Source organism: Thalassophryne amazonica, chromosome 13, assembly GCF_902500255.1.
Source record: "Thalassophryne amazonica chromosome 13, fThaAma1.1, whole genome shotgun sequence".
Lineage (NCBI taxonomy): Eukaryota > Metazoa > Chordata > Actinopteri > Batrachoidiformes > Batrachoididae > Thalassophryne > Thalassophryne amazonica.
The window spans coordinates 56,921-72,232 of NC_047115.1; the positions used below are offsets into that span (position 1 = coordinate 56,921).

General features: G+C 44.4%; 1 protein-coding gene across 2 annotated transcripts in view; it reads left to right on the plus strand.

The window, feature by feature from the left end:
* tjap1 (tight junction associated protein 1 (peripheral)) overlaps positions 1 to 15,312 on the plus strand; it is a 76,689-nt gene that overhangs the window by 41,569 nt on the left and 19,808 nt on the right. For both annotated transcript variants that reach the window (XM_034184606.1, XM_034184607.1), the window contains 4 exons: positions 124 to 303; positions 2,201 to 2,229; positions 2,312 to 2,473; positions 11,182 to 11,248. In XM_034184606.1, coding sequence (XP_034040497.1) covers positions 184 to 303; positions 2,201 to 2,229; positions 2,312 to 2,473; positions 11,182 to 11,248 — 378 coding nt within the window. In that variant the 5' untranslated portion in view covers positions 124 to 183. The remainder of the gene's footprint in view (positions 1 to 123; positions 304 to 2,200; positions 2,230 to 2,311; positions 2,474 to 11,181; positions 11,249 to 15,312) is intronic.

Consider the following 15,312-nt stretch of genomic DNA (forward strand, 5'->3'; position numbering starts at 1 on the left):
CACAGGAGGAGGGTGGGGCCGAGGAGCAGGGTGTGCATCAATCGTGACACGGTGCAGTTGCCACTTTGGCTCTGCGGATGAAAGCTGCCGTTTGTTTTTCACTCGAGTAACATGTCTTTTCAGGGCTGACGGACAGCAGCTGCAGTAGGAAGGAAGCAGAGAAGGAAGGGAGGGGATCTCAGGATGATGAACTCTGCCCCAGCCAGGAAGCCCTATCGCAAGGCTCCACCACAGCACCGCGAGACACGACACTCTCTGCCTGCTGCCCCGCCCCCACCAGTGCCACAGCCTGATGTCAACCAGGTAATCCAGCCTCCCCTAAACACATCTCTAACACCCGCACAACACATCAGCTACCTGCCTGCAGGTCAGTGGTCACAGCGTGCACAGCAAGGATTCCCCGCCGCACCAGTCGCGCTCTCTGACAGTGAGCTGGACATCTGCAGTCTGTCGAGCATGGAGCTTTGCACTCCGTCCCCAGTCGTCCTCTGCAGCAGCATTGTCCAACCCACTCGCCCAACATCTGTGGTGGGTGTCGTGGCATCAGGTCCCCACACCAGGGGTCAGCACATCAACAGAAAGAAGAATTTGCAAACATGTGTAAGTGGTGCCACAGGCCCAGAGCCAGGTCTGCAGGTGGAGAAAGATAACACGCACACCACGGGCTCTCTGAAGAGCATCCTGAAGCAGCCTGCCTCACTGGGCATCCATCGCACCTACAACATCATCTATGAGCACAGATCAGAGGACCTGTCAGATGACAGGAGAGCATGGGGGACCAGCCCGTGCTCCACAGAGTGGAACTGGAAGATGCAGGTTCTGGAAGAAAAGGCCCGCTTCTCCAGTTTCCTAGATGAGATCACATGCAGAGTCTTCAGTCCTGCCCACCTTGTGCTGCTTGGCACGACACCTCCTATGTGCTGGGGGGGGTAAGACCAGGAGCTCAGCATCCTTCCATCACCGTCTCCTCAGCAAAGAGTGGCAGACTTCCAGGTCCGAGACTCTGCAGGGATAACTGGGTGGCTGTACTGCAGAGGCCTGGATGCCAAGAGTGGCCTCTGCAGGAGGAAGAGTGCATTAAACAGGCACATAGAAGAAGAAAGATGGAATGTCAGGAGTCAGGACACAAATCCAGGCACCAGTTCTGTAGTCTGTCACCTCTGCCCCACAAACAGGTAGGACATCATCCCCATGTTAGACGTTTGCATGTCTTTGTTGTGTCGTGTGTCGTTGTGTTGTGACGTGTGTCCTGAAACATGTCTCGGGTCCTGTTGATCTGGGTCACGTCACATGACGTCAGGCTGTAGAATTGGTTTGTTCAGCTGAAGTTTGTGATTCTGTGTCTTTGGATCAAAGCGTCAACGAAGCAAACTTAAAGATTTTGTTAGATTTCAGGGAGAATTCCAACAAAGTGACAGAGCAAAGACATTTTAAGAGTTAGTGTGTTCTAATCTGGAGCTTTTGAGCCTCGATCTACGTCTGCTTTGACCACCAAAAAAGGTTTCATCAATCATCAAACAGCAGCTGCTGTTTGATGATTGCAGCGTGATGCAGCTACTTGGGGACATCAGTGTTCTGCACCACACTGTGAACTGATTGGCTGTTTGCCTGCTCCAATCACGGCAGCTGATTGATTTTCTTATATGGATCCGAGAGCATGCTGGGACGCCAGGCTGTTGGTGTGACAGATGTCAATGGGTTGAGGCCATAAAGGACACAAAGTGTGGTCACATGATCACGTGTCGCCTCTGTGAGGATGGAAACTGAACACATTACCAATGGCAGAAACGGAATATTCTGGAAAACGTCAAGCTGGGAGGCGACAGTCTGCTGAATCCAGATCCAATCCAACGCTGGATGTCAATTAATCCGTGGACCGCTCCTTACAGCACATTCCTCCATGTGAGGGGTTGCTAAGCAACCTCACAGGATATTTTTGGGTCTTTGTGTTTTGGACTCATGATTCCACAGAGATGGCACTTGGTGAAGTGCTGAACGACCAGTTGCTGGTTCTGAACATTTGTCACCTCTCGTCAAGAATGCCTGAGTGGTTTAGGTTTCTCTCCCTCAGACGTTTGTGTCCTTAACATGTTATAAACAGATTGAATCAGTGTGTTTTTTTCCCATTAGAGTTTGTTCTGACACTCTGTGCTGATATTTGGTTCTGAGGTTCTGACCAGTATCTTGTATTGTGTTCCAGGAGGCCTTATCAGACTCGGACAGGATCAGGTCAGCTTCTGTTTCCACACTGAACATACAGTCTCTGAACGTTCCTGAGGAGCCTTATTAACACTTCCCTTCCATTCCCCAGAATCCTCCAGCAGCAGAATGAGGACCTGCAGCACCGCCTGGTGCTCTCCACCCACAAAATGGAGACCATGGAGGCGGAGTTTGATGGGAGCCGCCACTACATGGAAACTGAGCTTAGTCGGACCAGAGATGACCTGGAAAAGATGAGGGATAAGTTCCGCAGGTCAGGAAGTGGATTTAATTTGTCGTGTCTTACAGAAAATCTGAATTTCCTTTGTGTTGTGTGTAAACATTTTGTTTTGTGGGAGGTGATGGTCTAGTGGTTAAGGTGTTGGGCTTGAGACCAGAAGATCCTAGGTTCAAATCCCCGCCGGACTGGAAAATCACTAAGGGCCCTTGGGCAATGTATTTAATCCCGTATTGTTCCCGGTGTGTAGTGAGCACCTTGTATGGCAGCACCCTGACATCGGGGTGAATGTGAGGCATAATTGTAAAGTGCTTTGAGCGTCTGATGCAGATGGAAAAGTGCTATATAAATAATAATAATAATAATAATTTATTAATTTATATAGCGCCAAATCATGAGTAATCTCCTCGAGGCGCTTCACAACATTTAAAAGCAGAATAAAATGAAATAAGATTAAAACACACACAAAAAAAAATTTAACCATAAAAAGGTAAAAGAAATAAAATAAATAAAACGAATAAAAAAAAGACACACAATCATATAAAATACTAATGATAAAACAGGGAGAACAAATGTGTCTTCAGCCTTGCTTTAAAAGTCTCCACAGAGTCCGACTGTCGTATCAGCGCAGGCAGATCATTCCACAGAGCTGGGGCGCGGTGATAAAAAGCTCTGTAACCTGCTGACTTTTTCTTCAGCCTCGGGACACACAATAGTCCCGCACCCTGTGAATGCAGAGCCCTAGCCAGCACATAGGACTCAACCAGGCCGGCCAGATAGGAGGGTGCCAGTCCATGAACAATTTTATAGGCCAATAGTAACACCTTAAAATCCGATCTCAAAGAGACCGGAAGCCAGTGAAGGGATTCCAGAACTGGCGTAATATGATCAAACCTTCTGCTTCGTGTCAGAAGTCTGGCAGCAGCATTTTGAACCAGTTGAAGACCCCAGATGCTGGACTGTGGTAAACCAGAAAAAGCATTACAATAGTCCAATCTAGAAGAAACAAAAGCATGAATCAGAGTCTCAGCATCAGCCATAGACAGGATGGGATGAATTTTTGCTATATTTCTTAGATGAAAGAAAGCAGTCCTTGTAGTGTCCCTAATGTGGAGGTCAAAGGACAACGTAGGATCAAAAATTACCCCAAGGTTCCTCACTTTCAGTATGATGTATAACACATAAACCTAGGCTAAGTGCTAGCTGATCAAATTGATGCTGATGTCTTGCTGGACCAAGAACCATCATTTCAGTCTTATCAGAGTTCATAAGTAGAAAGTTGTTAGACATCCAACTTCTCACTGCTGCGAGACAGTCCTGTAAAGATTTTATGTGGACAGGATTTCCAGCAGCTATCGGCATATACAACTGAGTGTCATCAGCATAGCAATGAAAAGCAACCCCAAAACACCGCAAAATGTTCCCAAGAGGTGCCATATACAGGGAAAAAAGCAGGGGACCCTGAATGGATCCCTGCGGAACCTCGAACTTCATGCCCCTAAAGTCAGAGGTAGTGTCGTTGCACAAAACACAGTGGGAACGACCAGACAGATAAGACGTCAGCCACGCAAGAGCAGTTCCAGTAATCCCGAAACAGTTTTCCAGCCTATCAAGTAGAACATGATGATCAACTGTGTCAAACGCAGCACTGTGATCCAGCAACACCAATACTGTAGTAGTATCCGAGTCGATTGCTTGCAGAAGATCATTAACTACTTTAATAAGTACTGTTTCTGTGGAGTGATGTTTTCTAAAAGCAGACTGCAGTGGCTCAAAAAGGTCATTCTCAGTAAGATAGTCCACAAGCTGCTGTGAAACCACCTTTTCCAGAATTTTAGAGCAGAATGATAGATTAGATATCGGCCTATAATTTTTCAATACACCAGGATCAAGATTAGATTTCTTGAGTAGTGGTTTAACCACTGCAGATTTAAAACAATTTGGAACAGATCCAGAGTTTAGAGAAAGATTAACAATTTCCAGCACAGTCGGCCCAAGAATGGGCCAAAGACCCTTAAACAATTTTGTTGGTATAGGATCAAATAAACAAGTTGTGCTTATAGTAGACATCACGAGTTTCGTCAGCACACCTTGTGAGATACTGTTAAATTCCGTGAATCTAGGTAGCACCTCAGTAGTAGTCCCCAGCTCAGTAGCTGGATACAATGACTGGACCAAAGTATGCTGAGATGTGCTCAACCTAATATCTTGTATTTTCTTTTCGAAATAGTCCAGAAAGTCCTGTGCTGAAAAAGGAGAATGACCAACAGGTGGCTGTCCATGAATAAGAAATGCCACCGTATCAAACAAAAACTTTGAATTATGCTTGTTTTTGTTTATCAATTCAGAGTAATAGGCCTGCTTCGTAGCCAATAAAGCATGCTTATAATCTAAAATAGCTTCATGCCACGCAAGTTGGAACACCTCTAGTTTGGAACTATGCCATTTCCGTTCCAACCCTCTAGCCTTCTGCCTAAGAGCTTAGCGCAGCTACTAGCTCTTAGCCGGTTTAGCATTAGAGCATGCCATAGGTATTAAAGGCACTGCGCTGCGGTGGTTTGAATCATATTTATCTAATAGATTACAATTTGTTCATGTAAATGGGGAATCTTCTTCACAGACTAAGGTTAATTATGGAGTTCCACAAGGTTCTGTGCTAGGACCAGGCAGTATTATTAGACGGCATTGCTTAAATTTTCATTGTTACGCAGATGATACCCAGCTTTATCTATCCATGAAGCCAGAGGACACACACCAATTAGCTAAACTGCAGGATTGTCTTACAGACATAAAGACATGGATGACCTCTAATTTCCTGCTTTTAAACTCAGATAAACTATAACTGAAGTTATTTTACTTGGCCCCACAAATCTTAGAAACATGGTGTCTAATCAGATCCTTACTCTGGATGGCATTACCCTGACTTCTAGTAATACTGTGAGAAATCAGGATATGTCATTCAATGTGCATATTAAACAAATATCTAGGATTGCTTTTTTGCATTTACGCAATATCTCTAAAATTAGAAAGGTCTTGTCTCAGAGTGATGCTGAAAAACTAATTCATGCATTTATTTCCTCTAGGCTGGACTATTGTAATTCATTATTATCAGGTTGTCCTAAAAGTTCCCTGAAAAGCCTTAGGTTAATTCAAAATGCTGCAGCTAGAGTACTAACGGGGACTAGAAGGAGAGAGCATATCTCACCCATATTGGCCTCTCTTCATTGGCTTCCTGTTAATTCTAGAATAGAATTTAAAATTCTTCTTCTTACTTATAAGGTTTTGAATAATCAGGTCCCATCTTATCTTAGGGACCTCATAGTACCATATCACCCCAATAGAGCGCTTCGCTCTCAGACTGCAGGCTTACTTGTAGTTCCTAGGGTTTGTAAGAGTACAATGGGAGGCAGAGCCTTCAGCTTTCAGGCTCCTCTCCTGTGGAACCAGCTCCCAATTCAGATCAGGGAGACAGACACCCTCTCTACTTTTAAGATTAGGCTTAAAACTTTCCTTTTTGGTAAAGCTTATAGTTAGGGCTGGATCAGGTGACCCTGAACCATCCCTTAGTTATGCTGCTATAGACTTAGACTGCTGGGGGGTTCCCATGATGCACTGAGTGTTTCTTTCTCTTTTTGCTCTGTATGCACCACTCTGCATTTAATCATTAGTGATTGATCTCTGCTCCCCTCCACAGCATGTCTTTTTCCTGGTTCTCTCCCTCAGCCCCAACCAGTCCCAGCAGAAGACTGCCCCTCCCTGAGCCTGGTTCTGCTGGAGGTTTCTTCCTGTTAAAAGGGAGTTTTTCCTTCCCACTGTCGCCAAGTGCTTGCTCACAGGGGGTCGTTTTGACCGTTGGGGTTTTTACGTAATTATTGTATGGCCTTACCTTACAATATAAAGCGCCTTGGGGCAACTGTTTGTTGTGATTTGGCGCTATATAAATAAAATTGATTAAAATTGATTGATTAAGATCACGCAAATAACTGTTGAACCAAGGTGTCTGTGCCTTGGGAAGGCCATGGCCTTAATATAGGAGGTGCAATCTTATCAAGTGTGGTTTTTAGCACTAAATTCAGGCTATCCGCAGGACTGTATACCGACAAAATTCATCAAGCTTGAAGTTAAGATTTCTGGTAGTCTCGCTTCAAGTTCAGTCAATGTTGAAGGTTTAATTCGACACTGCAATGACAGGCAATGTTGTTGCTCCACTAAAGGTGGCAGCGTAATTGTAAACCTAATAAGCGAGTGGTCAGAGACCGCTGATGCAAGCGGCAGGATGTCGATATTTGATACAGCAAGGCCACGTGCAAGAACCAAATCCAGAGTATTACCACTGATATGCGTTGAACCATGAATGAACTGCTGAAATCCTAATGCATCCATGATTTCCATAAATGATTTACCAAGGGGATCAGAGGGCTTATTGATATGAATGTTGAAGTCAATCAATCAATCAAGTCACCAATAATCAAAATGTTGTCTGTGCTAGTTGAAAGACTAGAGATGAACGCACCAAATTCATCTAAAAAATCAGAATATGGCCCAGGAGGCCTATAGACAGTGACAATATAACATAGCTGATTTCCAGTTTTGTGACCTTGACAGTACTTATCATCATGGGCATAACGGAGAATCAGATGGTCAAATTAATTATATTTATGTCTCCCAACAGTTAATAAAGTAAACCTGGATTTATAAATAAAAGCAACACCCCCGCCTTTCTTCACATCACGTGAAACGTGACTAAAAGTGTACTCCGGTGGGCAGGCCTCATTCAGAGGAAGGACAGCTGTGGATTTAAGCCAGGTTTCACATAATCCAAGCATATCCAGGCGATGATCCACATTTAAGTCATTCACCAGCAGTGACTTCAGAGACAATGATCTACATTTAAGTCATTCACCAGCAGTGACTTCAGAGACAATGATCTGATGTTAATGAGACCCAAACTAAGGATCTCGGTGGGATCAGCAGATTTTAATGAAGTCATGCGGAAGTTCAGCTCCTCAGCAGCCAGTGACGCAGCGTGTTTCAGCGGCCGGATGAGCTCAGGTGAAACACCGCGTCTGCAAGCCTGCAGACGACAGCACTGGCGTAAAAACTCTGCAGCCTGGCGAGAGGCAGCAGCAGGAAGCTGCGGCAAAAATGGGCACAGCTTTAGCGGAGCCGGTCCTGTCATCGGAGAGGACAGTCCAGGAACGACAGGACGAATCTAGCAGCCTCTCGTGTGCAGCGCGCGCTCCCACGCCCAAAAATATCGTCCATCCCAGAGCAGGCAAGGATCAGACCCTCTAGTGAAGGCTGTCAGGTAGAACTTAAATTTCACCAACGCACCGCTCCACTTTCCACGCCTTCCAAAGCTCCTCCTCCGGAGAGGAGCGCAAGGAAAACGGAGCAGGTGCAGTGGGACGTCCGCGAGCACAGGTGGTAGAGCAGGGCGGAGCCCTCCCAGCCCGGACCCAGACGACAGCAGCGGCTCATAAAGAGCATTAATGTCCAAGAGAGACTGACGATTATACACAAGCAAGGCAGAGATGTCCCGGCAGAACACACAGAGCAAAAACACAGCAACAAAAAACTCGACGAGCAGTAGAGACGGGGCTGACGGCATGCCAAACACACAGGCACCATCTTGCCACCTACAGGCCATGTAGTCCATTTACCATTTATTTACCATTTTGTGCTTGGAGGTGTAGGGTGGAGGCAGAACAGTGACCTCACAGACCATGGTCCTGGGCCCGGTTTCATAAAGAAGTCTAATCTTTCAGTCGACAACAGTTAGTTGCCCAGTATTATCCATCTAATCACCATTTCACATCGACGTTTAAACTTAGATTGGCCATCTTACCTTAGTCGACGGTATTCACGGGCATAACGGCCTTGCGTGTGCCGTTGCCAAGAGACAGCTCCAATGCAAGACAGTTTTGTTTATTTCTGGATTGGTCGTTGTCATGAGCTATCCAGCGTTTGTTTCATTAACTGACTTTATCAACATTTACGAACCCATACAAACTGCACAATGATGTGTGTAGCTCGTAGCTTAGCAGTTTCACTCTTCAGTTTCTTCTTCTATACTTCCATCAAGCCTTTTTGTGCACACAAAGTTGCTTCAGTGTAACAGCGATGATTGGTTGGTCACTGTGCTCGGGTATTCTGCCACCGAGTTCTGTCTGTTTAGGGACAAACAGCATTCCAATTTACTCTGGGTTTTGGTTGATTTCTTTTTTCTTTTTTTCCCAGTGCGTCACATAGTTTTCTTTTTGTTTTCTTATAATTTGGTTTAGTCTAACAGTGTTTGTCCTTGGTGGCTCTGTTTGTGTTTGTGTAGAGAGTCCCAGAACCAGCTGGCTGAGGAGGCGTCTCTCTACAGTCTCTCTGTGGATCAGGGCTTTGTTATGGCGGGCTCACTGTTTTTAAGGTGGTCAGAAAATTTAATTGCTCTCTTTTGAACTTTAATAATTAGTGGGTATCATCCTAATTCTGCTCTGCGTGTGTTGTTCTGTGTTTTTCGTTGAACACGGAGGATGGATTTACAGAATTCTGCCTGCAGAGTCTCAGTTTGGTGTTTGTCCCATTTTGCCAAGTCTTGGTTGGTGAGCAGGTCCAGACCTCACAACCATAAAGAGACATGGGTTCTATGATGGAATCTAGTGTTTGGAGCCAGATTTGAATTGGGACATCTACTTTGATGTCATAAAAAGCCCTTCTTGCCTCGTCTCTCAGGTCATTTACAGCTTTGTTGAAGTTGCCTGTGGTGTTGATGTTTACTCTGAGGTAGGTGTAGTTTTTTTGTGTGTTCTCGGACTGTCTGATCCAGGAAGAAATGATATTTGTGTGACTGGAGGCTGGGTCCTTTTTGGAATATCATCATTTTTGTCTTGGTTAGATTCACCGTCGAGGCCCAGGTTTGGAAGAAATTGTCAAGTTACAAGGTCAAGTTATTGTTGTCGTCTTTCTTTGGTTGGAGACAGAAACAGGTCATCTGCCAAAAACAGGCCTTTGGTGTCCACTAGAGTGATGCCCGGTGCTGCCGACTGTTCCAATGATTTGGACAATTCATTTAATGTAGATTTTGGAGAGGGTTGGACTCAAACTGCATCCCTGTCTGACCCCCTGGTTTGGGGAAAGACGTCTGTGTGTCTGTTTCCACTTGTTGTTTGTGTACATTGACTTGATGATGTCATATGTTTTTGCTCCAACCCCACTTTCCAACAGTTTGGACAACAGACCTTTGGGCCAAACTGAATCAAATGCTTCTTTGAAATCTACAAACAGGAGAATAGTTTGCCTATGTCTTTGTTTCTTTTGTTGTCAGTCAGGGTGCTGAGGGTGAAAATCAAATCTGGTGTGTTGGACGGTCAGTTCGGATTTGGTCAGGGCGTGTTTTCAGTCAGGACATGTAGGAGTCTGTGGTTGATGATCAGGCAGAAGATGTTCTTAAGGTAGCTGTTGACACAGACTCCATGGTAGTTATTGTCAAGTTTGTTATCAGTCCTTGGTTCCAAATATTGGGGAAGATCCCAGAGCTCAGGACAATGTTAAAGAGCTTTAATGTGGCCAGTTGGAATTTGGGATCTGTGGATTTGATCATTTCATTTAGGATGTTGTCGACACCACAGACCTTCTTGGTTTCAGTCGATTTGATTTTGTCCTGCAGTTCTTTTAGGGTCATGGGGTCACCGAGTGGGTTCTGGTCATCTTTGATGTTTGACTCTCAGCTTTGTAATTTGTTATCTTTGTTTTCCTCTATTGGACCAAATGTCTTGGTGAAGTGGTTTAACCCACACAGCTCCAGTTTCTTCATGTTTTTCGTTATTTTTGTTTGTTCCAATTTTCCCAGAATCTCTTTGTTTTTATGGACTCTTGAATAGTGTATAGCTGGTTTCTGACATGTATAGTGTTTTGTTGGCGTGTGGTTTGGTTTGTTCGTTCTTTCCGTTTGTAGTGTGTTTTGATGGCGTGTAGTTTGGTTTGTTTGTACGTTCTTTCCGTTTGTAGTGTGTTTTGATGGCGTGTCGTTTGGTTTGTTTCTGTGTTCTTTCCATTTGTAGTGTGTTTTGATGGCGTGTAGTTTGGTTTGTTTCTGTGTTCTTTCCATTTGTAGTGTGTTTTGATGGTGTGTAGTTTGATTTGGTGATTTGGTGTTGATCTGATGGGGCTGTTCGTGGGTTGACTATGGACACTCTGAGAGATACCAGGCTGAGCTCAGTGATGAAGTCATCACCCAGAGATGAGCTGTGGGTTTGTTTACCCCAGGACAGACCCAGTCAACCACAGAGTTGTAATCCATGATTGTTGGTTGTTTTGTCATAGTTGTGTCTTGGGGGACAGATTGGGGAGATTATGTTTCTTCCTCCTGGTGGGTGTTTGTCCCCCTGGGTGCTGAAGATGTCAGGTTCTTGTCCTGTTCTGGTCTTGAGGTCTCTACAGACTACAGTGTGACCATGAGCCTGGAAATGGTTAATTTCCTCCTCCAGGATGGAGAACATGTCTTCATTAAAATAAGGGATTCGGTTGGAGGAATGTAGGTGGCACATAGGAGATTTTTCTCAGTTTGTGTGACTTTCTTATTTATTTCTAACCAAATGTAAAAAGTTCCTTTTTTGATGAGCTTAATGGAGCGGGTCAGTTCTGATTTGTACCATATTAGCGAACCTCCTGAGTCTCTTCCTTCTTTGACTCGTGTTAGCTTGGTTGATGGTACTACATGTTTTCTCTCTCTCTCTCTCTCTCTCTCTCTCCAGGCTCCAGAACAGTTACACTGCATCTCAGCGAGCCAATCAAGATCTGGAGGAGAAGCTCCATGCCCTGGTAACCTTTGACCTGTTGTGACCTTTAACACCATCACAGTGTACAGTGGTCCCTCGCTATAACGCGGTTCACCTTTCACGGCCTCGCAGTTTCGCGGATTTTTTTAGTGCAATTTTGCATGCTTCTTCTTTTTTTTTTTTTTTTTTTAAACAGCGCATTGTGTTCTGCGTCCTCATCAGGCGGCCGGTCGTAGCACCTGTCGGCATCACCGCAATTGCTCTCACTGACTACAATGCAGCGGGCCACTCACACCGCCCCACTGTCTGCTGTGCGGAGTTGCGGCCAAAATCTGGCAACAGGTCCAGAGACTACGCTCGCTGTTTTGATGCAGAGCGCTCCAGCAGCCCGCAAGAATTCAATCCACAGCGCTGCATGGTCTCGGTAACCACAGCCGCAGAGCTCCGTGGCCACTGAGAGAGGTTTGTATCTTTTTCATGACTTGGATTCTTTGCGGGTCCTGCATCCGTCCCGCAACAGTAACACCGAAGGCAGTGAGCGAAGAAAGAGCATGCGCATTGTGTTCTGCATGTGTCTGTTTATAATCTTCTCGCCAAGAAGAAAAAAGAGCACCAACAACTACCCATAACTATGTTCTTCACTCGAAAAAAGACACCTGCACCGAGGTGTCACTTAGTGGAAAAAGACGCTACAGCGGAGTGGCGCCATGATGCAGACGCACGGTCAGAGGAACTGTGAAATTCTGGTGAGTCACTATTAATAATTTCTTATGTGTCCAACCCTGTAGGTTGATCATTAAAATTAAATTTGTTAGTTTTAAAAGCCATCATAATTATCTATAGGAAAACGTCCTATTTTTATTTCTCAAAAAAATGTTTGGGCCTGAAAACAGGTTTTGATTTTTGGTTTCATTCTATAATACTGGTCTTATTTTTCTACTAAGGTTTGAACTTTGAGAGTGTTTACACAAGACAGAAAAGTCAGAAAATGTTAATGCCTGTTTGAGAAAAGTGTATAAAGTGTGTAGTGAGGAGTTTTACAGCCTTAAAACATCTATAATAATTGTAAAAAATAACACTGACGACTTCGCGGATTTCGCCTATTGCGGGTTATTTTTAGAACGTAACCCTCGCGATAAACGAGGGACCACTGTACTGTTAGTTAACACCACCGATATTGGAGACAGTGAGCTCTGATTGGTCTATTGATCCAGTTCAATAACTTGTCGATACATGGTCTGAGGCTCTGTATTGAACATCGACACAGTCACATGGATGGTTGCCGTGGAAGATGGTGATGTAGTTCCACAGCTTAGAGCTCAGCTCTGTGTGTTTCCACAGCAGCAAGAAAAAAAGTCAGAAACCTAAAAGTATAATTTGTTTTTTTTGTTGTTGTTGTTGTTTTTTTTTTTTTTTGATGATACTGCTTTCAAGCACCATGTCTTCCTTAAAACTCTTCATCAAGCACCACGTCCTAACATAAGTTCCAGACTTTACTGTCCCCATGGTAGAGTACACTGGTCACAGAAACAGGAAGAAACCTCAAAAGGACCAGTTCTGGAACTGAAGATGAGCCAAGCCAGGCCCATTGATGCAGAGAGCACCGTTAAGGCCCAAAACATGAATTCTTACAGTCCATCCAACATTTGTTGATACTGCTGGTCAGTCAAAAGTCACACAGTGTGTAAAACATTAATCCTCATTGTTCTTCTTACTAGGACTAGATGTTAAAATCCATTGATGAAAGAGTACAAAGCTGTTGATGGAGATTTCCTCTTGATTGGAGTTGGATTGAGAGATGTCCGCCTGGTGCCTCCAGTACGACACATCATCAGTTGGGTGTTTCAGTCTTTTATCACAATACACCCTCACCTCAGGCTGGCCCACCACAGGCTGATCAGGCCTGGGTGTGTGTCGCACCGGAGGCTCCACAAGGTCACTTGCACCCCATACCATCTCCCTTCACTTCAGCCACAGCCAGTGGCTTCTTCTATCAGCAGCAGCTGCAAGCTGTTTGACGGTCCTCTGCTGTGCTTGTCCTCTGATTCCAACCTCCTTTAGTAGCCTTGTGGTGAAATCAAATCAAATCAATTTCATTTATATAGCGCCAAATCACAACAAACAGTTGTCCCAAGGCACTTCATATTGCAAGGCAAAGCCATACAATAATTACAGAAAAACCCCAACTGTCAAAACGACCCCCTGTGAGCAAGCACTTGGCAACAGTGGGAAGGAAAAACTCCCTTTTAACAGGAGGAAACCTCCAGCAGAACCAGGCTCAGGGAGGGGCAGTCTTCTGCTGGGACTGGTTGGGGCTGAGGGAGAGAACCAGGAAAAAGACATGCTGTGGAGGGGAGCAGAGATCAATCACTAATGATTAAATGCAGAGTGGTGCATACAGAGCAAAAAGAGAAAGAAACACTCAGTGCATCATGGGAATCCCCCAGCAGTCTAAGTCTATAGCAGCATAACTAAGGGATGGTTCAGGGTCACCTGATCCAGCCCTAACTATAAGCTTTAGCAAAAAGGAAAGTTTTAAGCCTAATCTTAAAAGTAGAGAGGGTGTCTGTCTCCCTGATCTGAATTGGGAACTGGTTCCAGAGGAGAGGAGCCTGAAAGCTGAAGGCTCTGCCTCCCATTCTACTCTTACAAACCCTAGGAACTACAAGTAAGCCTGCAGTCTGAGAGCGAAGCGCTCTATTGGGGTGATATGGTACTATGAGGTCCCTAAGATAAGATGGGACCTGATTATTCTAAACCTTATAAGAAGAAGAATTTTAAATTCTATTCTAGAATTAACAGGAAGCCAATGAAGAGAGGCCAATATGGGTGAAATATGCTCTCTCCTTCTAGTCCCCATTAGTACTCTAGCTGCAGCATTTTGAATTAACTGAAGGCTTTTCAGGGAACTTTTAGGACAACCTGATAATAATGAATTACAATAGTCCAGCCTAGAGGAAATAAATGCATGAATTAGTTTTTCAGCATCACTCTGAGACAAGACCTTTCTAATTTTAGAGATATTACGCAAATGCAAAAAAGCAGTCCTACATATTTGTTTAATATGCGCTCCAAGATTTCTCACAGTATTACTAGAGGTCAGGGTAATGCCATCCAGAGTAAGGATCTGGCTAGACACCATGTTTCTAAGATTTGTGGGGCCAAGTACAATAACTTCAGTTTTATCTGAGTTTAAAAGCAGGAAATTAGAGGTCATCCATGTCTTTATGTCTGTAAGACAATCCTGCAGTTTAGCTAATTGGTGTGTGTCCTCTGGCTTCATGAATAGATAAAGCTGAGTATCATCTGCGTAACAATGAAAATTTAAGCAATGCTGTCTAATAATACTGCCTAAGGGAAGCATGTATAAAGTGAATAAAATTGGTCCTAACACAGAACCTTGTGGAACTCGATAATTAACCTTAGTCTGTGAAGAAGATTCCCCATTTACATGAACAAATTGTAATCTATTAGATAAATATGATTTTTTATGGTCAACAGTATCAAAAGCAGCACTGAGGTCTAACAGAACAAGCACAGAGATGAGTCCACTGTCTGAGGCCATAAGAAGATCATTTGTAACCTTCACTAATGCTGTTTCTGTACTATGATGAATTCTAAACCCTGACTGAAACTCTTCAAATAGACCATTCCTCTGCAGATGATCAGTTAGCTGTTTTACAACTACCCTTTTAAGAATTTTTGAGAGAAAAGGAAGGTTGGAGATTGGCCTATAATTAGCTAAGCTGAAACACGTTACAAAGCCCCTGCAACCCACTTCCACTAGACACACGTGTATCTTCCAGCCCCAGTCCTCTGCTTCAGTTGACACGTTTGCATGTCGCAACCTTGTCCTTTCAAATGTCTCATCACAGGCTTCCTCCCAAGGGACTCTCAGTTCCACAATGAAGACACATCGGCAGGATTTAGACCAAAGACTAGGTCTGGGTGCAGGTTGGTCGCTGCAATTTCGGGTGGGAATGTAAGCCTCTGATTTAGGTTTACAGGCATTTCCCAATCCTGGGCTGCATTCAGTGGACATGCGTCTGGAGGCAATCTGTTGGTTGGCTGTTTTCCCCTTCCCGGATGAAAGATGTTGGTTGCTGG